The sequence below is a fragment of the Herpailurus yagouaroundi genome, unplaced genomic scaffold, assembly GCF_014898765.1.
Source record: "Herpailurus yagouaroundi ecotype Mexico unplaced genomic scaffold, PumYag 161, whole genome shotgun sequence".
Classification (NCBI taxonomy): Eukaryota; Metazoa; Chordata; class Mammalia; order Carnivora; family Felidae; genus Herpailurus; species Herpailurus yagouaroundi.
In genome coordinates this window covers 10327488-10351578 of record NW_024412402.1, presented here as the reverse complement: position 1 = coordinate 10351578, position 24091 = coordinate 10327488, and the positions used below count along the sequence as shown (strand labels likewise).

The following is a 24091-nucleotide window of genomic DNA, read 5'->3' as shown; positions in this document are numbered from 1 at the left end:
AGAGAGAGCTCCAAAGCTGAGCTGAGGGGAGGGTTTTGCCCAGCTCCCAGGGCGCACGTTTGGACGGTGGGAGAGCTGCTGGAAACATGCAAGCTGGATCTCCTTGTAGTAGACCTTTTAGCAAGCAGTTTTGTTACTTGAATTTGTACTATTTTAAGTCCCTAGAACACCAGATGCTCCCATGTTCAAAGGCTTCCAGATGTACGCAGGCTTTTGCCAACAGAAATTGGCCTTGAAGGAGTAGAGCGGGTGGGGCCACCCATGAATAATAGAGAAGCTAGCAGCCTCAGAGCTTGGCTACCAGAACTGAAAACACTTCAGCCTGTCCACTGGGAACCTGGAGACGTACCTCCCGGAAAGGGCTGCAGCTTCCGCCAGCCCTTTAGTCTTCGTTCCCCTCGCCACCCACTTTTTCTCCTTTTGGCCAGTCAATATGGTTACATGTCTACACTGGCAGTTTGTTTGATAAAATACTAGCGCTGTGCGTGTGCGTGTGCGTGTGCGTGTGTGTGCGTGTGTGTGTGTGTGTGTTTGGGAGGGGTCTTGCTGCCCCTGACTTAGTTACTCAGAGCCAAAGAACCTTAGGTTGCAAGTTTTGTCCCCACACAGACCAGTTATCCTCTTACTAAGCATAAACACAGTTTCTAAGCACTACTGACCTTTTGTCTTAGCCAGCTGGTTTGCAAATGTGGTCTGTCTTCCTCAAGGGAGATGAGGCGGTCCATCACCACTTCTGTAAAACTCAACTCCCGAACGTACCTTCTTTCTCAAAAAATAAGGGAACTCAGAGTTTTCTCAGAGAGCAGAGACCTTTCCTATTTTGTAGATGGTGCAAACAACAGAGATTTGCCTTTCCCAGGACTTCCGGATCATGTGTTCATGGCCTCCTGAGTTTGGGTGCCATCTTGTCCACCCATCCATGCCTCTTCATTTTCTTTTCATGATGGAACCCTCTGCTCCATATACCTGTGTCTTTCTTGCTTCTGAGCCTTTGCTCTGGGTGTTTCCCTGCCTGGAACTCCCTTTCCCTTTCTGCCTGCCCAAATCAACGTTCTTTCAAGGCCCTGCTTCAGTCCTGCCTGAGTGGATTATTTCTCCCATCTTCCCAGATGTCTCTACACTTACCAGATTTTATCTCCTCATGTTCTCTGTTTGTTTTATGAGTGTGAGGCTTTATTTTCTCCAAGAGATCTTAAGCTTTTAGAGATCCTGCTTCGCGTGTCTTTTCTTTACATCTCTTCTGCGACCACGTGGGTCCATCCCTTGTTAAATAGGATTCCCGGAAATGGCGTGGAACAGCATGTACCGGGAGGCCTCCAGTTCGGGTCCTACCATGCCTTGGCCGCATAAGTTCTGGCTGACGGAGTTTCTGCCCTTTCCCCAGATGTAGACATTTATTCTCATGTGCTCAGGGACCAGTAGAGGCTTAGCTCAAACTCTAAATAAGACCCAGTCCCTGTCCTTAAAGAGCTGTAGTTTAGTTGGGGGGGTAAGATGTGGAAACAAAAGGTGACAATATTTTCTGACACCCAGGCAATACCAGGCATGCCTTTGTTCCTGTGCCCCCTGGAGAGGGGCGCTTATACCTTTGTCTCCCTATCTAGAACGTGAGCTCTCCGAGGGTGAGCTGTATCTCATTCATGTCGGAGTCTCTAGCTTCTAGTCCTAGTACATGGGGGACACTGAATAGATATTTGAGTTTGCTGAGCGAGAGAGTTGGCAAACAAACGAGTGAATGTGCCCCGCGTCACAGGCGCCTACGTCTCTACGTCTCTACGTCTCTGCATAGAGAGAAGAGGTACGAAGAAGACAAAGAGCGGGTGAGTTGGTAGCCGCTTTTTGAAGAAAGACTAGGAGGTGGCTGAACAGACCAGAGAGGAAGGGCATTCCGGGAAGAGGAGACAGCGAAGGCAAGGACACCAAGGTGTGAAGTCCTGGGTCAGAGAAACCACCTGGTGTGCAATGGCTGCAGAAGGGCACGGGGCGGAGAAGAGAGGTGAGTAACGATGAGTCCCTTCCTTGGTGGTTTCTCATCGGGCAGCTGGGTGCTCTGCAGATCCTGAGACCAGCATTTCCTCCTAAGCTTGTCCCTGCTTACCAATCCCTTCTCCCCAACCCCCGAACCTGGCTTCTCACCGCCCATGGCTCACGGGATGCCAACCTTTTAATACGAGTTGAAGTCAGGACTTCAGTGTGCTCAAGAATCACCCGGAGATCTTATTAAAAATGCAGAGGGGCGCCTGGGTGGCGCAGTCGGTTAAGCGTCCGACTTCAGCCAGGTCACGATCTCGCGGTCCGTGAGTTCGAGCCCCACGTCAGGCTCTGGGCTGATGGCTCAGAGCCTGGAGCCTGTTTCCGATTCTGTGTCTCCCTCTCTCTCTGCCCCTCCCCCGTTCATGCTCTGTCTCTCTCTGTCCCAAAAATAAATAAACGTTGAAAAAAAAAATTAAAAAAAAAAATGCAGATTGTGGTTTCTTGGGTGTGAGGTGCGGCCTGGGCCTGGGAGTCTGCATTTCTAAGGAGCTCCCATGTGATGCTGAGGGTGCCGGTTCAAGGACCAACCACACTTCGAGAAGTCAGGCTTTCAGGCGAACTACCTAGGGAGGCTCTCTGTAGCCTCAGTGAGGCATTCCAAGGGCGAAAGGAAACCACCTTCCTTTGGGTTATTTAGAACACTGCTTCTCCCAGCAGGGTAGGTGATTGGGTGTTGTCCAGCAAAAAGTTAGGGGTAAATGGCACCGGGTAGAAATGCCAAAAGCAGGGCTTCACTCCTCAAATAGCCCATCTTTGATACTGGTGTCTATACTCTGCAAAATACCTCTTTTGAGTTTCAGCTTCCCAGCCTTTTACTGGCTCCTGGGGAAGCTTTACGCTTTTGGAGCAAATGGGCATTGGGAGGCCCGAGTGAGCCACGAACAGTTGCCAGGTCTGTCTCCTCCCGCGGGACCCTGCCACAGGCCACTGCCCCCCTGATCGTTTGACCCTGAGTCCTGGAGGACTGAGTCACTCAAAGGCCGTCCTGTTATAAATCATGCACCTGGTTTCTCTTAGCCACATTTTGGAGAGAAACAGAGAGTCGTGTCTTATCTTATGTCCCCAGCCAGGATAGAAGTTTCTGGTCCCTGTGTGAGACCCAATGAGCCGAGTAAGCTGCTTCCCTGAGCCTCTGGGCTCCCTCGACTGCATTAAGGAAAAGGAGGAGGCCGGCTACGTCAAACCAAAACTCTCTGGCTGACATGTGCCTGCGGCAGCACGGGTGGCTGAGTGGCTGTTCCGCAGACACAGACCGGGACTGGCAGAGCGGAGGGCCCGGGCTGGTGGCAGGGCCCGGGCTGGTGGCGAGGTCTCTCCCTCCTCTCCCTCCCGGCACACCTGGGAGCCCGGCCGCTGCAGCAAGGAGGCCCGGGGCCAGAGGGCAGCAGGGATGGGGACCGGCCGTGGCCACTGGAGGACAGTTTTCCCTAGGCCGCCCCTCCTCTCTCTCTACCCCTCTGCCTCCAGTGACTGGCACCCAACCCCGGCCACCTGGCCTCTCCCAGCCTAGCGGCTGCGGCTAGATTTTCCTGCCTTCACGATGATGTCTGCTTTCCCCCATTTCCTCTTCCAATCCATTCACTCGGTCGTTCGCTCGCTTGTTCCTTCATTCATTCGGTCGCTCGTTCATTCGTTCGGGCGGGCTTCTGGGCAGCTTTGCGTCACCCGTGTGTGGAGTGTCCGCTCATGAGCCAAGCGCTGCTCCGAGCTCCCATTCGGTTCCTCCACACCCTGCTTGGGGCACCTTCCTCTTGCATCCTATGCAAAGGTTCCTTGCTACGTCCCTTCCGGTCTTCGCTCTTCTCTTCCCTGTGCCTCTGAACAACCCGAGAGAAGGACTTGCGTCTCTGCCGTGGGCCGTGTAGAGTACCAGGAGAACCCAGTGTTTCACACAGGCCTCAGCTTGCGTCCTGCCTCTGCCTCTGCCCTTGACGGCCATACGTAAACTGGGGTGGGTTCGGTTCTGTCCGCCACAGCGAAGGGCCTGGGACAGGTGGCAGTCCAGAGCTGATGGCCAAGAAAGAATTCTCGAGACGTCTTCGGTGCCAGAAAATGTGACTCCGTTAAAGCACGGGGACGGGACCCTGGGCAGAAAGAGCTGCCCCGGGACCGTGAGGAGAGACTGATTATAGACTTGGGAGCCAGGGGAGGCAAAGGCAAGGGGGAGTTTCCAAAGTTTATATACTAAAGAAGACTCACAGGAGAGGGGAGGCCTAGCTATTGTTAAGCTCAGGTCGTTTTTCCCTCTAGCAAAGCATGAACCTTAAGACAGAAGGGAGTTCCTGGAGGCATGTTCTACTCCGCCTGCCTCAAGTATTTATCAATGGCCTGCAGGTTATAAGGGAATTTAATTTTTTTAATGTATTTATTCTGAGAGACAGAGCGCTAGCAGGGGAGGGGCAGAGAGAGAGGGAGAGAGAGAATCCCGAGCAGGCTCCGTGCTGTCAGTGTGCCGCCCTGTGTGGGGCTGGATCCCGTGAACTGTGACATCATGACCAAAATCAAGAGTCGGATGCTCAACCGACTGAGCCACCCCGGCACCCCCAGGACATTTCATTTTATCTGCCATTTCCTTCTGCCTCTGTTTCCCACATCATCAGTTTCCTAATTTACGGTGAAAAAAAAGAGAAGAAGAAATCACCTGGCCCAGAGTTACAGTTCAGTTGAGACGTCACATGTAAAGTTCTTGGCACAGAATTAGTGCATAAGGATTTAAATTGCTTCCTCTTGCCCATGGCCCAATGGCCCACCACAAGTGTGAGGGACTGCCACACAGGAGTCTTTGTTCTACTTAAATGTCTCCCCAGAAGAGCGGGGGCCACCTGCTGTGTTCAGGGCCATCTTGGGACTTCACCCCAAGTTCTCCTCCTTGTTGATTTTTGCCTTCCTTCTCCAAAAGTTTTCAAACAGACACATCAGAAGAGAGACCTGTACGATGAGCCCTTTGCAACGGTCACCGGTTTCAATAATCAACGGCGATGTCCTGTCCTGTGTCACCTCCCCCACGTTTTTTCCCCTGGTGTATCTTAAAGCAAATTCCAGTCACCGTATCATTTCACCTATAAACACTCCAGTCTGTATAACAGATAAAGATGTGCAAGAACAGAACCACAATATTGTTAACATGTTCAACAAAATTAAGAATTATTATTATTAAAAAAAAATTTTTTTTAATGTTTATTTATTCTTAAGACAGAGACAGAGCGTGAACAGGGGAGGGGCAGAGAGAGAGGGAGACACAGAACCCGAAACAGGCTCCAGGCTCTGAGCTGTCAGCACAGAGCCCGACGCGGGGCTCGAACCCACGAACTGTGAGATCATGACCTGAGCCGAAGCCGGACGCCCAACCGACTGAGCCACGCAGGAGCTCCAAGAATTATTATTAATATAATTTAATACCCAGTCCCTATTTATTTTTTCCCACTTGTCTCAAAAAATGTCTTTTCACTGTTGATTTGATGGGATATCAGGATTCCCAAAGGTTCGTATTACATTGGATTTTAAACTCTCAGGTGGTTTTGCATCAGCCTGTTTTGACATGTTCTGTTTTCAGTGGAAATGGTAGAAAAATGAGGAAGCCCTTACTTCCTGAAAGTCTCTCCAACTCACTTCCCTGAACCCTTTCCAAATAACACAAAACAAACATGTCCTTTTTTGGGTGTCTTTAAATGACAAAAAGAGTTCCCCCCTTCACAGCAGTTTTGAAATGAATGAGCTACTCTAACAGCTTTCAAAACCCAACAATCATTCAGGAGGAGGAGGAGGAGGAGGAGGAGGAGGAGGAGGAGGAGGAGAAGAAGAAGAAGAAGAAGAAGAAGAAGAAAAGCAGGATTTGCTTTAGTTCTGGTTTTTGAGGGGAAAAATTCCTGGGAACTTTGTCCTTTTCAGAAAGACTTTTTTTATGCCCTCCCACCTGCTTTTCAAAATCCACCAACCACAAAATTTACTCCATCCCCCTTTTTTCTCTCTCCCTTACACACTCCCTCTCTCTTTTTAGCAGCAACATATAAGCCGGCCATATTAGAGAGATGGAAATAAAGCTTCCTTAATGTTGTATGTGTCTTTGAAGTACATCTGTGCATTTTTTTTTTAGCATATAACCATTCCTCCCTTGTAGCCCTCGGCCCCTCAAACCACCCTCTCCCATATCCCACCCGACTAACATCTCAGTCTCTGAAAATGCACAGAGATGCCTGGCTACCTCGCCCTGCCTTCAGTCTCACGGGGCTCAGTCTCTTTTTCTCTTTGGGTAAGTTAGACGACACATTTGCATGCTCCTGAGGGTCCAGAAGTGTAGCCGCAGCTGGAAGAGGGTGGGGGTTGGGGGGCAGAAAAGAAGACATTGCTTGAGTTTCCCTTCTTGTCCTTGGGAAGGGAGGTACCGGGGGACCGGGGGAGACATTGCTGAGGACTGCATAACACGGGTGTGACTCGGCCACAGAAATGTTGGGTCGGGGGATCTGAGTGTTCCTTGGGGGTGACAGTTATCACAGGGGGTGGTTTTTCTTTGTATTTCCCTAAAACAGACTTATGTGGGGGTGGGGGCAAAAGATAGGTTGATCTGCCAAGTCTCCTCGTGGATTTTTTTTCAGCTGCTGCAAATGTGGGGTCCTGGGCCTTAATGCTCCCTTAAGGGGCTTCTTTTGTAGACCTTGATCTTTGGAAGCTGGTGGATTTAGGATATTAGGAAAGAATGCTTGGGGGAGCCGGGGGTAGAAAGTTGAGTCTGGGTCTTGTTTCCTGGAAATCTGTGCCATTGATTTGTTGAAATGTGTGGGGGTGCAGGTGGCAAGTTGGCTCGGGGTATGGTCTCTGTATTGGGGAGACACTTTCTGAAGCTGATGGTGGCCTCTGACTTGGGCCAGATGGAGTGGGGGAGGGGTCAGGTGAAGGAATCAGGAAAAAAAGAAAAAGAAGAAGAAGAAGAAAAAAAAAGGAACTCATGGGCTGAGTGTGGCTTCAAGACCAGCCCAGCCTTGGAGACTGCCCTGTCAAGTGATCCAAATGTTAATTTCTTACTTGACCCCTCATGACTTCCTGGTGAGGAGGTGGGCTCCAAAGTTATTTGCAAGCCTGCTTTGTGGGTAGTTTCATTCTTGGTCCTAAACTTACTCATTGCTGGTGTAGCAGTTGGTCAAGTCCAAGGATTGTCAGTGGGGATATTCCCAATCGCAAAATCCCTCTTCTTCCCTCCCTCCCTCCCTCCCTTCTTCCTTCCCTCCCTCCTTCCCTCCCTCTCTGTTTCTCTGTTTCTTGGTTTGCTGTGTTGGATATTGGGCAAGAGTGCTAGACAGAGACAACACAGAGCCCCTGGCAGCTTGTATGATATGGCCTATTGGCTTTGCTGAGTTACTGGACATATTAACAACAGAGCAGGAATGTTATGGAAGCTCGGGCAGTACAAAGAGGGCGAGCCTGGGAATCAGATCTGGGTTTAAAGCCATCTTGGCCATTTACTTCATGAGCATAGGCAAGTGACTAGACCCTCCTGAGCTTCAGTTCTTTCATGGGTAAACTGGAGAGTGCCTGGGTGTGTTTTGTGAGTCTGGCACAAAGCAGGTGCTCAATAATAGCTGAACTTTGTGAATGTTTTCAAGCACCCGCGTGCTGTGTATCTTATTTAGTCTTCGCGATAATCGGTAATCGTGCGAGGTAGACACTGTTATGATCCTCCTGTGACAGATGAAGAAACAGGCACAGAGAAATTAACCAAATGACTGAAATTAAATAACTTGAAGTCACACGACTAGAATAAGACGAGCTGAGATTTGAACCTTTTGTCTGACTGCGGGTACTTAGTTGTTGAATTCTACTGCCCCCAACGTTCAAGAAGCGGTACTGCTATATTAACAATAATTGATCAAAGAATCTCAATCAAGTGCAGGCAAAAAGATGAGGAATTGGGTGGATGGCCTGTGTGTAAGGAGCCAGGGATGGAGGACAGGTGACTCCTTTTGGAGTTAAGGAGAGCTTCCTGCAGGCGGGGGCAGTCTTGTGAGAGTGAAGAAAGGAAGGTGGCTCTGGGACCAGGACCAGGGTGTGTCTCAGGGGAGGATGGGGTCTGGAGGGAAGAGGTCAGGGAGTGGGGGTTGTGAGGTGGTGGTGGGAGGAAGCTAGAGCCTTGGCGAACCTGGGTGGTAGAGAATGCAGGAATGGGGATCTTGAACTCGAACTTGACTGATGCTAAGATGGGGTATGCTCTGGCATTCCAAGGCTAAGGGGTTCAGGTAGAAGATGGAACTTTGGTGGTTGTAATGGCATCGGTCTCCAAGATGGAGGAACAAATGACAAGGGAGGGGCCGCATCAGGGGCAGGGTTTGTGAGAATGACTATACAGCTGGTCACGGGGAAGGGGACCAGCTGGGCAACCTGCTGCACACACAACAGAAACAGGTGGGACTAGTTTTTAGCTAGAAGCAATCCACATGACTGGACTTCCCAGAGTTTTTCTTAAGACCATTGGCTCTGCAGCCCTGCTGCACTTTGCTGCTGGGGGCAGGGATCCAGACACAGAGGGGAGAGTGCCTTTCCTTCCTTCTGCAGACTTTTATGGAGTGCCCATCTGTGTGTCACACACTGTTCTGGGTCCAGGGACACCAAGATGACTAAAAATCAGCCCTGGAGCCTCCTGAGAGACACAGGTACATAAACAATAATGACGCCACATCATAGGTGCTGTCATAATAATAACAATCATAACAACAATAACAATAACAGCAGCTAAACTTTGTCAAGCGCTGACTACGTCCCAGGCAGCTGTGAGCTTTACATGTTAGCAAGCCACTTACTCCTCACAGCAGCCCGAGGAGTTAGGTTCTATTATTGCCCCCCCCCCCCCTTTTAACAGATGAGAAAACTGAGGTCTGGAAGGTTAACTACCTCGCCTGAGATCAGACCACTTGGCCACTATGCCATTCTGCCTCCCGGTCATGTACAAGCAGAAGCGGTAGGGACGGGCCGCTGCCGCGGAGGTATGCCTTATAAGCCGGGAAGTGTAGGCTATACAAGGGGTGTAGAAGGGTGAACGAGTTTCCTGAAGGGAATTAAAAACGAATGTAAGAGGCCTGGAGGGGTGAGAGAAGGTGGAGTTGCTGGGAAAAGTAAGAAGTCAGGGATCACTGAAGTGGAGGAAGCATGGAATCAGGAGCTGGTGGGAGAGGAGGCCAGGACCTAGGTTGGCCCCAGATGGCAAAGGGCTTGGAAGCTGTGCCCAGGAGCCTGCGCGTGATCCCGAAAGCAACAGGGAGTCAGCGGAGGGGTGATGAGGACAGCTTGCTCATGCTGCACGGGGTGGGGGTGGGGGTGGGGTGGCTAGACTGGGCTTGGAGGGGGAGATCCTGGCACGGGGGGAGGGTCTGAATGCAGGAGGCAGGATCTGGGTGCCACACTCTCCTGGGATGCAGGGGCTGCCCCAGGAGTCAGTGTGCTCAGAAGGTTGGGGGGGACACATTCTCTACTTAGACACATTCTCTTTCCTTTAAGCAAGAAGAAAATAAACCTACCTCATAGGGGGCTGTAGGGTTGGAAAGAGGAGTGGGAGAATTCACTTCTGTCCTTGCAGGAGACAGGGCTCAGCCGGAGGTGAGCAAATTTTTGTGATCTCTGAGAGATGGGTCAGTTAGAACAGTCGATAACAGGGGGCCTGGGGTGCCCAGATGCGCCCTGGAGAAAATGGGGAGGGCTGGGCACCGGTGATGTTTTGGAACTAAGACCAGAAGCCACATCCTTACCGCACCTCTGTTGATCCCCATTTCCTTTCTGTGAGTTGGCAATCACGAGACCCAGACCTGGTCCCAAGTGGGGCAACCAGGAGCACTGGGCTTCCTTGTATGGAGGTTCCTTTAAATAGGCCCATTCTCCTCTGGCCAGCCTGCCCCGAGCTGGGGGCTGGCAGTTTGGGGCGGGGTCTGCCATGGAGGCGGCAGGAGGCCTGGTCCCTGGCTTTGTCACACCCTCACCCAGCCCCAACCCCTCACCCCTGTCTGGAACCTTGGGTTCAAACTGAGCTTTGCCACTTACTAGCTATATACTTGGGCTATTCACATAACTTCTCTCTGCTCAATTGCATATTCTGGAAAGTGGGGTGGTATTAGGGTTATTGTACGTATCTAATGAGGCCTGTGTGCATCTAATGAGGAATGCATAAAACAGCATCTGGCCTGCGGTAAATAAGCACTTTGTTATTGTGAAATCCTTTCTGTGGCCCTCGTTGTGGACTCGGCTACTTTCCGGAAGCAGCAGAATTTATCAGGATTTTGCTCACAGCTCTGACCTTGTTGCACGACGGCTCCCTCGTCTTTAATGGGAGCCTGGATCCGTGAAAGGCCTAAAGCTCCGGTGGGGACTCAGGCTGAGGTGGGCGCCTTGGAGTCAGGAACCACCTTCTGGCCTGGGCTTGTCCCTGGCTTTCACTGATTTGGGGATCCCATCCCTCGCTCTGCCGTTGGGACTTGCTAGATTTCTCTGACCACTAGAAGGCACGCGTGTTCCTCCCGGCGCCTGCTGCAGGGGTGCGGGAGAGGGACCCTGCATTGCACCTCTGCTCCCCTCCTGCCAGCCAGAAAAGGCCTCCCCACAGCTCTGTCCTTCCATGCGGCAGGGTGCTGGCTCCTTCCCCACGGAGGGAGCTGCCCTGTGGCGTTCAAGTTCTAATCTGAGTGATGTGGGCTGGGGTTGGGAAAGGGGCCAGGGATAGGTCAGCCCGATTCATAGCACCTGGTTTCCGGGGTCACCTGGAGGCTTTTTGGGGGTAGGGGGCCCTGGGAAGGTAGCAGAACTTGGAAGGGGTTAGAGAAGCAGGGCCGTCCTCGGATAAGAGGTAAGCTCAGGACAAGGCCCTGCCAGGTTCCTTCCCTGCAGATCTCTCTGCCTCTGCAGAGCGGGGGCGGCAATGGCATTTTCTGCACACCTCCTCCTTGCCCGGTGCTGTGCTAGGTGCTTTCATAACGGTGATGAAAGCGGGGATGGGGGAACTGGGCTTTGTTCTTCTCAGCCGGCCCACCCGGCGTCCCCAGCTCGTATTCCCCTGGTGAGTATTCAGCCCACACCCCGAAGCCTTGGCCTTGCAGGGGGGCCCGCACGCCTAACCCCTCCACCGAAGGCTCAGTCGTGACCTCGACGACCAGCATTTTCTTGCATTTCCTGCTCGTCGGTGTCCTGCCCACGAGCCTCGGCCACTGCATCCTAAGGGATGGGCTGAACAGGAGGCTTCCGGGCTGCGGTGCGGCTGCTGGTGTGGTGGGGCCTGGCGGGTCTGTGCTATACAGCAGCGTGAAAAACAAGGGCCCTGCAAGGGCCTCCGCTGCCGGGCCTGGGCTGTGTGCCAGACCTGGGGGATCTCCAAGGGGCTGCCCTCTGCCGGGAGGAGACTGTCCTGGAAGGCCTTCCTGTTTAGGGGGCAGAATTTGAGAATGTAGGATGACAGACTGTCCATCAATGCATTTACATGCAATTTACATTGCATACTTTGAAAAATTATCGTGGCAACCCCAGGTGGTGGGTGTGGTCAGCTGTGTTTTGCAGAGCCGGGGACCGAGGCTTGGAAGGTGAAGGGGCTTGTCCACATTCTGCGAGCCGACTGCAGGCAGCATGGGACCCCGTGTCTCACGGGGTCTCCTGGTTTATGCTACTCCTGTATCAGTAGCCGCCTAGCCACCCCTCTGCCCACGACTCCCTGCCCCCAGGCCCCTGGTGGCTTTGTATGTCACCCAAAGAAAATCCTAACTCTGAGTTCTGGCCCCCAAGGTTAAAGTCACATTATTATTTTTTTTCTTTGTTAATGTCTGTTGCCTTCCCTAGGACACAAGCTTCATGTCGCAGCAGTGACGCTGCCTGTCACAGCAATGTCCCCCAGGGCCTAGGCTAAGTGCAGGGGCGGGCGTGGTGGGTGGCTTATAAATATCGGGTAAATGAGTGAATGAATGGCTGATGCTGAACGTCACTGTTTATCCCCTATAAAGAAGAGGAATCTTGGGGGTGACATTTTGACGATATTGGTAGAAAATCCAAGCCTTAAGGTCAGGACTAGGGTGAGGCCAGAGAGGTGCCCACGATGTACGGTTTAAGGAGGTCTTTGCCTGATCCCGAGGGGGGGTGCCCCCTTATATCTTGTGTCCTAGGCTTTCTGCCCTCTGAGGGTCCCTGCAGCTTCGGCTGGAAGGGCCTGGGTTCGCTCACCTCCCCCTAGACTCTGCTCTGCTTAGGATGTCTCAGTGGGACAGAAATTTCTCAGCCCCAGCACCCAGCTCCTCTGGTGCTGCTTATCGGATGTGACAGAAACCTGCTGTTCCCACCCGGCCACCCCCTCAGCCTGTATCAGCTCCCTGCTGTGGCGTTTCCAGGCCTGACATCTCCCAAAGGGACTCCTGTCCTTGGAGACCCATCAGTTGGTCCCTTGGAATCGTACCTACTTTTCTGGGATGGCTCTAGCCTTCCGCTGCTTGTCTGCCTTCTTTCCTGTTTGCTAGGGGCCGGTGGGGGCCGGGGAGGATAAGCGGGGGTGGGGGGGAGGCTGGGCTGGGCACACTGCTTACCTTTGACCTTGGGGTATAGAGAGCAAGGCCTTCTGAGTCTCCATCCATCCTCAAGGCTTTCCACCCCGTGGGGGACACTGGAGGGGCTTCGGCTCAGCAGAGACATCTGGAAGCGGTGGGAAAGGAGGTGAAAGCCGGGGTCGGCACAACGGAGCCCCTCGCCCGAGGTCTTCAGCCAGCAGGTGGCAGTGGTAGGACCGCAGGACAGCCGGATGGAATGGCTTCAAGACAGGGTCCTGGGAAAGTCTTAGGGCCACTTGTCTGCCCCAGCCTCAACAGACGGGTCGGTTTCTCTCCACCCCAGCCTTGCTCTGCCCAAGGGCCACATCAGGTGCCCCTTATGAGCTTGGCGCACCTGACCCCACTCCCTAGTTTCAGCCAGAAAGGCCCCCACCCACTGCCAGAGCTCTCTCCACGCCCACCTGGTGCAGAAGGCTTGCGCCCTGTCCCCAGCCCTGCCGGCCAGACTCCTCACCAGCTTGCGGCTTCATCCGCAGTGCCACCAGCGCGGAGCATGGAGATCACAGTACCTACCACCCTCAATGTCCTCAATGGCTCTGACGCCCGCCTGCCCTGCACCTTCAACTCCTGCTACACGGTGAACCACAAACAGTTTTCCCTGAACTGGACCTACCAGGAGTGCAGCAACTGCTCTGAGGAGATGGTGAGTCCTGGGAAGGAGGTGGCTGGGGGTGAAAGAGGAGGCGGAGCCCTTGCGAGTGAAGCCCCCATGTCCCACCACCTGTCCCTGCACTGGATGAGGACCCTGGTGGTCCCGGGGACGGGGTGGGGGGGCTCTGTCTGCTCCAGAGGGCTTTGGCAGAAGGCGTGTCATGCCGCCCGGGGGGTGGGGGGGCCCGGGAGGGTGACAGAGACCTGGAGGTAACCGCCTCTCTTCCGGAAAGACAGGCGCATGGGAGTGGACCCCCCCCCAACTCTTCTCACACCTCCTCATGCATCCAGCTCCCCTCCTGCCCCTTGTCCTAGTTCCTCCAGTTCCGCATGAAGATCATCAACCTGAAGCTGGAGCGTTTCCGAGACCGCGTGGAGTTCTCGGGGAACCCCAGCAAGTACGATGTGTCGGTGACGCTGAGGAGCGTGCAGCTCGAGGACGAGGGCATCTACAACTGCTATATCATGAACCCGCCCGACCGCCACCGGGGCCACGGCAAGATCTACCTGCAGGTCCTCATGGAAGGTGAGGGGCGAGTGGGCAGAGCGGGGAGCCCGACCCAGCCGGCCGCCCTCGGGGCGCCCTTGGAGAGCCCGTGCCCTCCTGGGGCTTGTGCCGGCTGGGAGGCCTCCGCTTTTCTTCCGCTGCTCCCTGGGGACTGGGGCTGCATCTCGGAGAGTCCTTACCACGACCTCGGTTGCGATCGTCATCCGAAAATAGCGGCTTTTCGTGCGTGGGGCCCTCGCTATGTCTCCGTGAGAGGGCTGGCCTCGACGTGGGCGCTATCCCAGGTCATCCTCAAAAATGCCTCAGTGGGGGAGGCATCGTTACTGTCCCCATTTTATAGACGAGGAGACGGGCTGAGAGAAGATCGGTCAGTTACCTAAGGTCACACCATAAACGAAGAGTGCAGTTAGGACTCAGGTTTGGGTCTATTCGATCTCAAAATCCATGGTCTTAAATCCTGCGTTTCACTGTCATCCCCTGGGGCTTTTAGGTGCCCCGGGGATTTGGGGGCGGGCCCGTGGAGGTCAAGGGCCTGGGTCGATTTTGGTTTTGACCAACGTCCTTTCCAGGGGGAGCCATGGGGCTCTTTCCATGGGGACCAGCCCGCACATACTGTGGGGAGCAGGGGGCGGCGAGGGAGGCCCCCTTTTCCAGCCCCGGGGCTCAGTGGGTCCGTTTCTTGTCCTCCAGAGCCCCCTGAGCGGGACTCCACGGTGGCGGTGATCGTGGGCGCCTCCGTGGGCGGCTTCCTGGCGGTGGTCATCTTGGTGCTGATGGTAGTAAAGTGCGTGAGGAGGAAAAAAGAGCAGAAACTGAGCACGGATGACCTGAAGACAGAGGAGGAGGGCAAGACAGACGGAGAGGGCAATGCGGATGACGGCACCAAGTAACGCGGCGGTCTGGCCGCCCCTCCCTCGCGTCCTGTCTTCTTCCCCCTGCCCCGCACCGTGTGCCCTGCCTGCCCTCTCTTGGTGTGCTTCTCTTGAACCAGGCTCCCAGTGCCGACCCGGGGCCCCCCGAGCCCCTCACTTCGCATCCCCCACCCCGCACCAAGAGTGACCCACCTCTCTTTCATTCGGGGGAAACCTGCCATGGGGTGTGGGACACGTGGGCCCTGGGGGAGGGGGAAGTGGGCTCCGGACTGCCGGTCCCGGAGGGGAGGCAGGAAGCCTGTGTGAGGGTCCTGGAAAGAGAGGCGGGGAGGGTGGGCAGTGGCGGAGGGGGAGGTCAGCTGTCCAGCCTGCCCGGTTTGTGGACTGGTCCGGTGGGGCCTCGGGGAGAATCGGCGGGTGGCAGAGGGGCTTTCCTGTGCTGCCTCGAGAAAGCCTGGGCGGTGGCATCGCCGTGCTCCCCGGCTGCTCCAGGCCGGGTGGCCCGGTCAGGCTGGGGTGCCGACGGGTCCTGTCGCTTGGGTGGAGGCCGCGTTGAAGGGAGGACCGTGCATTTCCCGGGCACTGAAGGCAAGCAGGGGCTGGGGGCAGGCGGAGACGAGCCCCGGCCCAGGAAACTCTGCTCTTACCCCCTCCCCGTCCAGAGCTGCTACCAGGGAAGCCTCGGGGGTTTTCTGGCAGCTGCCAATCCCTTGGGAGTTTTGGTGGGCATTGTACGGAGAGTCACTGAGCTGGGCCATGGGCGGGTTGTAGCGCCCCAGGTGGCGGTCATTTCCCACCATAGTTACCCACTAACAGGAGACAAATTTCGAAGCCGGCTAAGGTCTGAAGGGGCAGGGGCTCCATCGTGAAGTGGAGTTGGCCGCAGGCTGCCTTCTCCCACAGGCTGACCACCCTCACTCCTCCCAGGCCGGGAGCGGCCAAGGTGGGGGGGCTAAGGAGGGGTGGGAGCCATGATGGGGGAGCCGATGTGCAGAGCGGGGGCCTCATGAATGAAGCCCTTCATGAATGAAGGCCTTCCATTCAAACTTTCCCAGTTAGCAGGGTTTGGGCTGGCTTTTGGTAGAAAACAGGGAAGGAAATGCCCTGAGGGAAGTGTGAGGGGGCTCCTGGAGCCTCTGAGATCCTGTGGTGGCTCCCTCCCTTCCCAGCCCCAGGGACTCCCTCTGTGGGGAAGCAAGTAGCGTTTATGGAGAGCCAACTTTCACTGCCATTATACTCACATCAGGAAGGGACCGATTATTTAAGCCTCAGGAGAGGGAGCGAGACAGAGAGAAGCTGCCGACGTGGACACTACCTTGGAAGACCCTCAGAGACCAACCGGGCAAGCCACTCACAACAAATGGGGAAACTGAGGTTCAAACTGGCAGAGACCGAGGGTCCCGCCGGCTCCTCCTCTGGCTCCTCAGTCTCCAGTCTGACCCAACAGAGCCATAGTTTTCTGAGTGGGAAGAGCCTCTGCGGGCTGGTCCACGAGGGAGGTGAGGTGAGGGAGACGGGCTGTCCAGGCCTGCTGCTGTCCCAGGGCGGCAGCTTCAGGCTGTGATTGAGGCCGGCTGGAGGGGTGGCGGGATGGAGGGGTGGAGTGGGAGGGCAGAGCTGCTGGCAAGGCCCCACTCCTGCCCCCCTCCCCCCGACCCCAGGCTGACCTTCTTCAGCACTTCCCAGCCTTTCCAGGAGCTCAGAGGCCACCGAGGCGCAGGAAGTCAGTGCCCAGGGCAGGAATGAGTCTGAGGAAAGGAGGCGAGGACAGGACTGGGACAGTGTCGGGGACCATCCTCTGCCTCTCCCCATCAGATAGCCGATTTGGGGCGAGAACGATATGGGAGGTTCCGTTGAATTCATTCCAATTCAGCATCCGTTCATTGAGCATCTCCCGCGGGCCTGGCACTGTGCCGGGCCCCAGGGAGGCACACGAAGCCATAGACAAGTTGGGAACTGCAGGTCAGCCCCGTGGGGACCAAGACTAGTTTTTCGTTTTGTCTTGTTTTGTTTTTGGGGTTTCTTTGGTGCATCTAATTCCACCTGTGCAGCCACTGCTCCCAGGGCTGAAGTTGGAGAAGAAGCAAGAAAGTCCTGAATCCGGGCCCTGGGAAGGATGGAAAGGGGGGAAAAGGTACCGCAGGGAACAGGGTGGTAGACCGGGAAGAGTGGGCACAGCGTGGGGGACAGACAGCCCGAGTCAGGTGAGTCCAGCTCAGTACCTAACTGCCAATCAACACACTGCCAACGGGGGTGGGCGAAGCCACCAGGATGCCTGGGGCAGGCGGACACAGCCCATCCTTGGAGCCAACCAGCGAAGAGGGGAGCGGCGGGTGGTGGGCACCCCATGCCAGCTGAGACCAAGGTGGCGACGCACTTCTGCAGCTTGCAGATTTCACTTTTCGGCAACCCCTCAAGGGCTCTCCTCTCCCAGGACCAGTGAAAGTCTGTGCCGAGGATCGGAAAAGTGGGGCAGCTTTCTTTTTCCAGGACTCCTAACATTTAGGGGAGTTTTTGCACGATTCCCTAGGTTTCTTCTAAGAAGTCCTAACTCTCCGTAAAGAAGCCCCAGACTTCCGGGTTCCTTCCTTGCAGTGCCCTGACCTAGTGGGGCCTCACTAGGCCCCACCTAGTGGGGGGATGGAGGTGGGCCAGGAGCCACCTCCGCCCCAGGTGCCCACCCCCATGCGCCCTTTCTCCTGCAGCCGCTTAGAATCTCTTCCAGGGGCCTCCTCGAGCTGCCTCCCCCAGGGCGATGAGGTTGGGAACCAAAAGGGGCTTCTGCGCGAGTAGAGGTGGGAAACCGGTGACATGTTTCCACGGCTGCTATTCCTCTCTCCTGCTTTCTAGTTTCTACCAGCAAGCTGGTCCTCTCCCTGCAAAGCCCACTTCTGGCTGTGTGTTTCCGTCACTGCGCTCTCGGCTGGGTCCAGTCTCCTGTTTTTCTCAACCGCCCCTGCCTCTCCTGTTGTCTTGGAACTCCTTGTCTGTCTCTTCCTCCTAATTAAGGGCCCCTGTAAAGAGCTGGGCTGGCCGACCCATGGGATTTAGCTTATAAGAACAAAGTACAATTTTTTCAGGACTGAAATGCCTTGAGGTGCCTTGAAACTGGCTTTGAAAATAGCTATCCGCCCCTTCGCTGGGGACTAATCACAGTGATTCCCAATTTATAAAAAGGAAAAGCTGATTAATTGGATTCGTAAGTCCCCTTGGGGAAGCCGGGCTGGGAAGTATTTACAAGGTCAGGTTAAGCAGATGGACAATTGAGAATACTGGCCAGGTCACCAAAGACAGTCCCAGGCCATGGGAATGGCGTGGTGCGGTTAGATGGAGGGATGAATCCAGAAATTTCCCTTGCTACTTGTCTTAAGGATCGACAGCCTGTGTCTCCTGCTGTGCCTCATGCCGATGTCTTCCTTTACTGAAGCTTGCTGATGCATTTGTACATAGTCTATATATAGGTATAGATATATTATATATACACAAATATACAACATCTCACTGCATCCACCCCACAAGTTATACTGGGTGTGGGGGGAGGGGAACAATCATTTCTCAATGTTTTGAGTTGATTCACCAAAGGCAAACTACAGAATGTTCTTCTTGCTCTTTGTGCACTTGGAGGAGAAAACCCAACTACTTAGGCACCTTCTAGGTTTTACGTGCCACCGGGTGGTGGGGAGAAAAACTTCAACGGTCCTCGGGGGCCCAGCTGCCGCATTTCTTTTGCAGTTTGTCTCATTGCTTGGATCTATTGGCTACAATAAACAGATCGTCTCCCTGAACATCCCTTGAGTGTGGCTTTTTTGGGGGGGGTGCAGAGCAGGAGAGGCTTTGCCAGGATCCTGACGGGGCCCCCTGATGCTCCTTCCCTGGTGACCCCACTGACATTGCCGGGTCCCCAGCAAGGATGAGGTCCTTCTGCTCCGCCCATGTTGACAAATGCCTTATCTCTTTCCCCGTTTGCCTTGTCTCGGAAACCTGGGGGACTCCATCCACCCTGAAAGCACCCTGAGGACAGGGTGGCTGAACACCCACTTCTTGGGGGTGGCGCCTGGTTATTTCTGGGATGCTGACAACCATTTAAGTCCCCACCGCTGTTAACACTGATGGTATTTTTTCCGTGGGTGGAGGGGCCATCCTTCCTGTCCCCTTTCTCTAACCTGTGTCTGATTAGGCAGACATTTCTTTTGCCTGCTCTGGGTTCAGGGAAAATAGATGACAGCTGGTCAGAGACTCCCCTGATGCACCTTCACGGGTGAGGATCGCTGTGGGGAAGGGTCAGGCTGTCCATGTCCCGTCTGAGTGCCGCCCTATCCTATTTACATGCAGTCGAATCTCCCTAAGTTCAGGACCAAAGACGACCCCCTGGCCCAGGAGCTCTACTGTTCCAGACACACTCAGTCTTTTTCTCTCTTGCTTCCTGTTTTTATGCCTCTGCATCTCTCTCTCTCTCTCTTTCTCTCTCTCTCTCTTTCACACACACACACACACACACACACACACACACACGCCCAGGGGCTTACCAGATAAGAAAAGCCTAAACTTTCTGAATGGCAAAGAAATGCTGACGTGGCTGGTTCCTACTTTTCTTCTGGTTTCTTTGTCATTTCTGTCTACTCCCTGCTGACCCGGAGGCCTTTGCCAGCGGTTAGCGGTCAGCTGCCTTTTAGAATATTCCAGAAGGATCCTGATATTGGTAGTTGTAACTTTGGCAAGGATTACAGCTGCTACCTGAGAGAGAAGCCAGAAGGGAGGTGCCCGGTGTTTAACAGAACCAAAGACACCTTGCTTTAAAAGGATGTCTGTCTTCCGGGGCGCCTGGGTCCTTCCAAGGATGGGATGTCAGAGAGGGTGCTTCTCTCGTTAACAAATAGGGAAACTGAGGCAGGGGATGTGGACCGAGGAGCAGCAGAAGGCACTGGGGATTCTGGCAGGTTCTTTCTGGGGGTGGAGTCAGCATCTTCCTCATTTGGGGGCTTTTCTCCCAGAGCACTTTGGAGCTGGGCCTGCTTCCTGGGAGGGTTGGATTTGGCTCAGGCATCTCCCTTAAACTGATGTTCTTTAGCCCAGGGTGCTTGGGGCCTGGGGGCAGGTAGCTGTGATGTTGCAGAATGAGCTGCCTCGTGGGGGAAGGGCTGGCTCCCATTCTGGTGCTCAGAATTGGCCACCAGCTTCCTGGTTCCTCCCTGCACCCCCCCCCCCCCCTGAGATAGAGGTGCCCGTGCAAGAGTCTCTCAATTCCCAAGGCTCCTTCACTTCCTGCTGGCGCCCCCTGCAGGGCTTAGGCACCCCATCCTCCTGCCCACGGCCTGCTGCCATGGAATAGGAGACTACGTGGTGGCGGGAGGGCTTTCAGAGTCTCTAGGGCAAGTCCTGAAGGCCAAAAGGACCGGGAAGGGAGAGTAGATCTTTCCAACATCAGAGACAGGCGGGGTCTTGGGAACCGTCTGGCCAAGCCTCCTGACTGTCCTGAAGCGGAAGCTGAGGACCACAAGGCGGTGATAGGCATAAGGCCACAGGGTGGGTCAAGGACAAGACAGGATCTCTTCTCAGGCTCTAGGTCTAGGCCTGCCATTCTTCCCACAGTCTGGGCACAGCTGGGCACATCAGCCCAGGAGCCTGCTGCCCCTCCCCCGCTGGGCCTGGTTGAGCTAGAAGAGGCCCCCACGCTTTCTGTAAGGGCTGTTTACAAAACTGAGATTCAGAGAGGGAAAGTGTTCCTCCCAGAGTCACACAGTTGGCTAGCGACAGAGCCTGGGCGGGAAACCAAGTCTCTCCTCCCCAGGTAAGGCCTCCCCCAGGATGACCCATCATCAGACGCGAAGACTCAGGTCCCCTGGCTCCAGTTCCCAGGGTCACGTTCCTCACCCCCATAGCGTGACTGGCCTCATGTCGGTTTGTATGTGGGCCCCTCTTAGGTGACTTGTCTCCCTCTCATATTGCGGGGGTGGGGGTGGTATCTAAAAGCCATCCGTGAGAGGGGGCTGGGCAATGCCCGGGGGCCTGGGGCCGGGGCGGCTTGGAACACAGGCGCACCAACCCCCACTAGGTCCCTGGCCCTCCTCTGTGGCATCTAGAGGGCTCAGAGGGTCCGCGCTGGCAGGGCGCTGCGGGACCTCTTCTCAGGTGGCCCAGGTGGCCTTGCCTACGAGCCCCCTCCCCGTAGGGCTGAGGAGGCCTCTGGCTAGAAAAGGGAGAAAGACTGGGAAAGTAACTTCTTCCTTTTCTCTGGCAGTAATGACCTTTGAGCGTCCAGGAAGTGCTAGGGAAGGGGGCACGTGGGCACTGGGTGCTCAGCTGGGCTACTTGGGATTCCACGGGAGGGGCTTTCCCTCGCAGCCCTGACAGAGTCACCTTTATCCCAACCACAGCTGCTTCTGCTTCTCAACCGGGACAACTGGCCCATAAAACAGGTGGCACGGGACCAGGAGCTGTTTGCCTCAACAGACTGCGAGCCCCTCCTGTGGGCACGTGGGCAGCCGAAGAGGGTTCATCCCACCAGGAGGGGAAGCGTGTGTCACAGCTCTTGGCCGATACAGTGGCCGGGTCTGTGGCCACGGGGTGAGGGATTAGACTTGTGCCGTGGTGCCCCAAGGCGACACATTAGGGCTGGTGGGCAGAGACAGACAGAGATCCAATGGAAGTCAGAGCTGTGCAGAGGGTTGAGTTTCTCGGAGGTAATGAGATCCCCATCCCGGAAGGTATTCAAGCATAGCTTGAGGGTGTTGTCGAAAGATTCATACATCAGGGCATACTTCCGGATGCCTCCTAAGTACAATGACCCTCTTCAGGCCTCATTTTCAGATTCAAGTGCTAGAAGGAGGATTAACTCTTGCTTGCCTGAAGATTAACATGACAGGCACGGGCCAGCTCCCGCCCCTCTGCCTCTTACTCAGTCCCAGCCTTCCCCAGCTTGCCTCTGTACCCTGTGCCCCTTCACCCTATTCATCTTTATTTGATTCATCCATGGTGGGGAGAGGGGAGGTGGCGAGCGCCTATTGGCGGTGAGAAACAGTCTGGGAGGAGGTGGAGATTTGGGGTCAAGCATCCTCGGGGACTTCTTTCCAAAGACCAGGCCAAGCGCAAATTGTGTCCTTGGCCCTCCGGCCAGGGCAAAGCTTCCCCTGTCCTTCCAGCCAAGACTGTTAGATAGAAGGTGCCAGTCTTCACCGCCTTCTCCTCCGTGGGCCCTCCCAGCTTCACCAAAGGCTTCAGCCTCCCCATCCCTGCCCTGTGGCCCACTCACACCGTGTGGACACCCCGCTGCAGTGGAAGGGTTGTGGGGCTGGGTTTGAGTCCAGCCTGAGAGAGCTGGGGAGGTGGGGTGGGGGTGGGGGGGAAACCGATGAGAGAGCCGGCTAGACTAGTAAGAATAACCACCATTTACTGAATACCTACCCTGTGTCTGGCCCCGAGCTAAGCATTCCAGGAGTGTCAGCTGACTGAATCTTCAGGACAACTCCCCAAATATGCATCCTTTTCTCACTTTTACAGATGGGGAGGCCAAGGTTCTGCTATACTTAGTACGTCTACACGCAAGGTGACATGGTAGAACATAGCAGAGGACTCAAACCCAGGGCAGAGCGACGCCAAAGGCATCACATCGCACTGCGAGGAAGGACAGAAAGGGGCAGAGGACCGGCCTCTCGCAGCCCAGACACTGAGGAGCGAGTGGGGGAAGGGTGCCTCAGAGCCAACCTCGAAATGACCATGGACGAGGTGAGGGCAAAAGTGTTTGGAAGCAGAGGCAAAGCCTTCTCGGTGGACTCCTAACATCCCCCCCTCCGCCCTCCGTGGCTTGGCCCTTGACCGCACAGCTCTGTGCCAACAGCCCTGGTCTCTGGTCTCTGGTCTCTGGTCTCTGGCCACCTTCTCCTCTCTAGGCTTCTGGAAACACGTAAAACCCCTTCTTCGCTCTCAGGGCAGCTGTCTCCTGGTTCCTACCCCTCCTCCTGGGCCTGGGTCACACTCCAACTTCTCCAAGTTACCCTTCACTCCAAGGAGCCGACTCTCCATCTCCCCCACCTTCTTCCCCTGCCATTTCTCCCCTCCTACCCACATCCTCCCGGCCCTCCCCTTGCGAAATCCCGAAAGCTGCTGCTCCTGCACTACCGTGTTCAAACGGGACCGCATCAGAACACTCAGGGAGTCCCGTCTGGGGCTCCACACCACTTTACATTTCTGTTTCGGTCTGTCTGTCTCAGCGCCCCGTTCAGGGCGGAACCGGGTCTCGGGTCCGGGAGGACACCTGGCCGTCCAGCTGACAAGGTAGTCCCAGGGGCAACCAGGCTGCAGTGAATAAGAAACCTTCCCAATGCCCCCAGCCCCCAGCCCTCCTGAGTCCCCAGGCTCCCTGGACGGGAGGGCAGGGGTCATGGCAAGCCTCGAAGCAGTGAGTAAACAACCTCTGGGGTGCTGGGCGGGGTACCTGAGACCCTGCCCTGGGGCTTCGCACCCCACCCCCACGTGGCCCGGAATAAAGAGATGCCGGGGACTCACCCCATCTCTGAGCTGCTGCAGGGAAGCGGATGCCTGCTCCTGGAAGTGGACACACACACGCCCCTCTCCAGCTTGGGACTGCCCGGTGAGCACCTCCCTGGTCAGGACGGTTCAGCTCCCTCCTCCCTCTGCCCTCCTCCTCCCAATGAGCTCATCTGTCTGGGGCTCCCCACCCCCTTTGCCCGAAAGGATGTTTGGATAGAACCTGGAAGAAAACAGAAAAAGAGGATGATGGGTGGCATGGAGGCGGTGGCTGCCTTGCCTGCCTGTGCCCAGAGCCCTTAGAAAGTGGAGGTGGGTGAGGAGGGTTCAGGAAGAGCTGATCTTTACTCCAACTCCACAAGGCGAGGTGGGCTTGGGGAGCAGGGGCACGGTGGCCAGGACGGGCTCCTGGCCGGCCCGCTAAACCACGTGCCTGCGGGCTGGTGTGGTGCGTGCTGTCCTGTTAACCCCCTCGGCACCTGCCAAACTTCAGTGGGTGCCGAGCCAGCGGCTGGGGGCGGCTGAGCGGGCACTGGGAGCTGGAGGGAACGAGTGGCGGGGAGGGATGGGCAGGGAACAGACCCAGGCGCGCTAGGAAGGAGGCTCCCAAAAGTTTGTGCGGATGGCATGCACCCAGCCCCAACCCGAGAGGCGGAAAGGTTTGAGGGCATTTAACTTTAAATTAATGCAGGCAGAGGATCTCGGCGCCTGCAGTTCCGCCATCCTGAGGTTGGGGCTCTGTTTATAAGCGAGGGGTCGGGGGGCGGCTCAGGGAAGGCGGTGGGAGAAGCAGCCTCTGGGGGTAGATCCCAGGCTGGTGGGAGAGGAGCTGTGAGGTGGGAGGGCGGGGGCTCCCCGCAGAGCCCCGTGGTCTCTGAGTCTCCGAGTCTACACCACTGCCAGTGAGCTCAGTTATCTGCAAGGCCAGGCCAGGGCCAGGGCTAGGAGCCGCTTGCGGGGGGAGGGGGGGGCTGTGGGGGAGGAGGGAG

The 24091-nt window shown here is 55.6% G+C and overlaps 2 protein-coding genes across 3 annotated transcripts in view; both read left to right on the top strand.

Annotated features, from left to right (window-relative positions):
* Positions 1–6175: 6175 nt before the first annotated feature.
* On the top strand, positions 6176–14820 carry SCN2B (sodium voltage-gated channel beta subunit 2). 2 transcript variants are annotated; one of them, XM_040483169.1, is made up of 4 exons: positions 6176–6283; positions 13064–13230; positions 13554–13764; positions 14437–14820. In XM_040483169.1, the coding sequence occupies exons 1-4, from the start codon at positions 6214–6216 to the stop codon at positions 14634–14636; spliced, it is 648 nt and encodes a 215-aa protein (XP_040339103.1). In that variant the 5' UTR covers positions 6176–6213; the 3' UTR covers positions 14637–14820. The 2 variants fall into 2 exon arrangements, with proteins under 2 accessions (XP_040339103.1, XP_040339104.1); XM_040483170.1 differs by lacking the exon at positions 6176–6283 and adding an exon at positions 6376–6458.
* An 8048-nt stretch (positions 14821–22868) lies between these two features.
* Positions 22869–24091, top strand: part of SCN4B (sodium voltage-gated channel beta subunit 4) — a 24830-nt gene continuing 23607 nt past the window's right edge. Inside the window, exon 1 of the mRNA XM_040483168.1 lies at positions 22869–22889. The gene's annotated coding sequence lies outside the window, so the exon portion shown is untranslated. The remainder of the gene's footprint in view (positions 22890–24091) is intronic.

Coding starts and splice junctions, on each gene's coding strand:
- SCN2B (XM_040483169.1), top strand. CDS start 6,214: ATGCACAGAGATGCCTGGCTACCTCGCCCTGCCTTCAGTCTCACGGGG. Junction 6,284..13,063: donor CAGTCTCTTTTTCTCTTTGG/GTAAGTTAGACG, acceptor CTTCATCCGCAG/TGCCACCAGCGCGGAGCATG. Junction 13,765..14,436: donor CCTGCAGGTCCTCATGGAAG/GTGAGGGGCGAG, acceptor CTTGTCCTCCAG/AGCCCCCTGAGCGGGACTCC.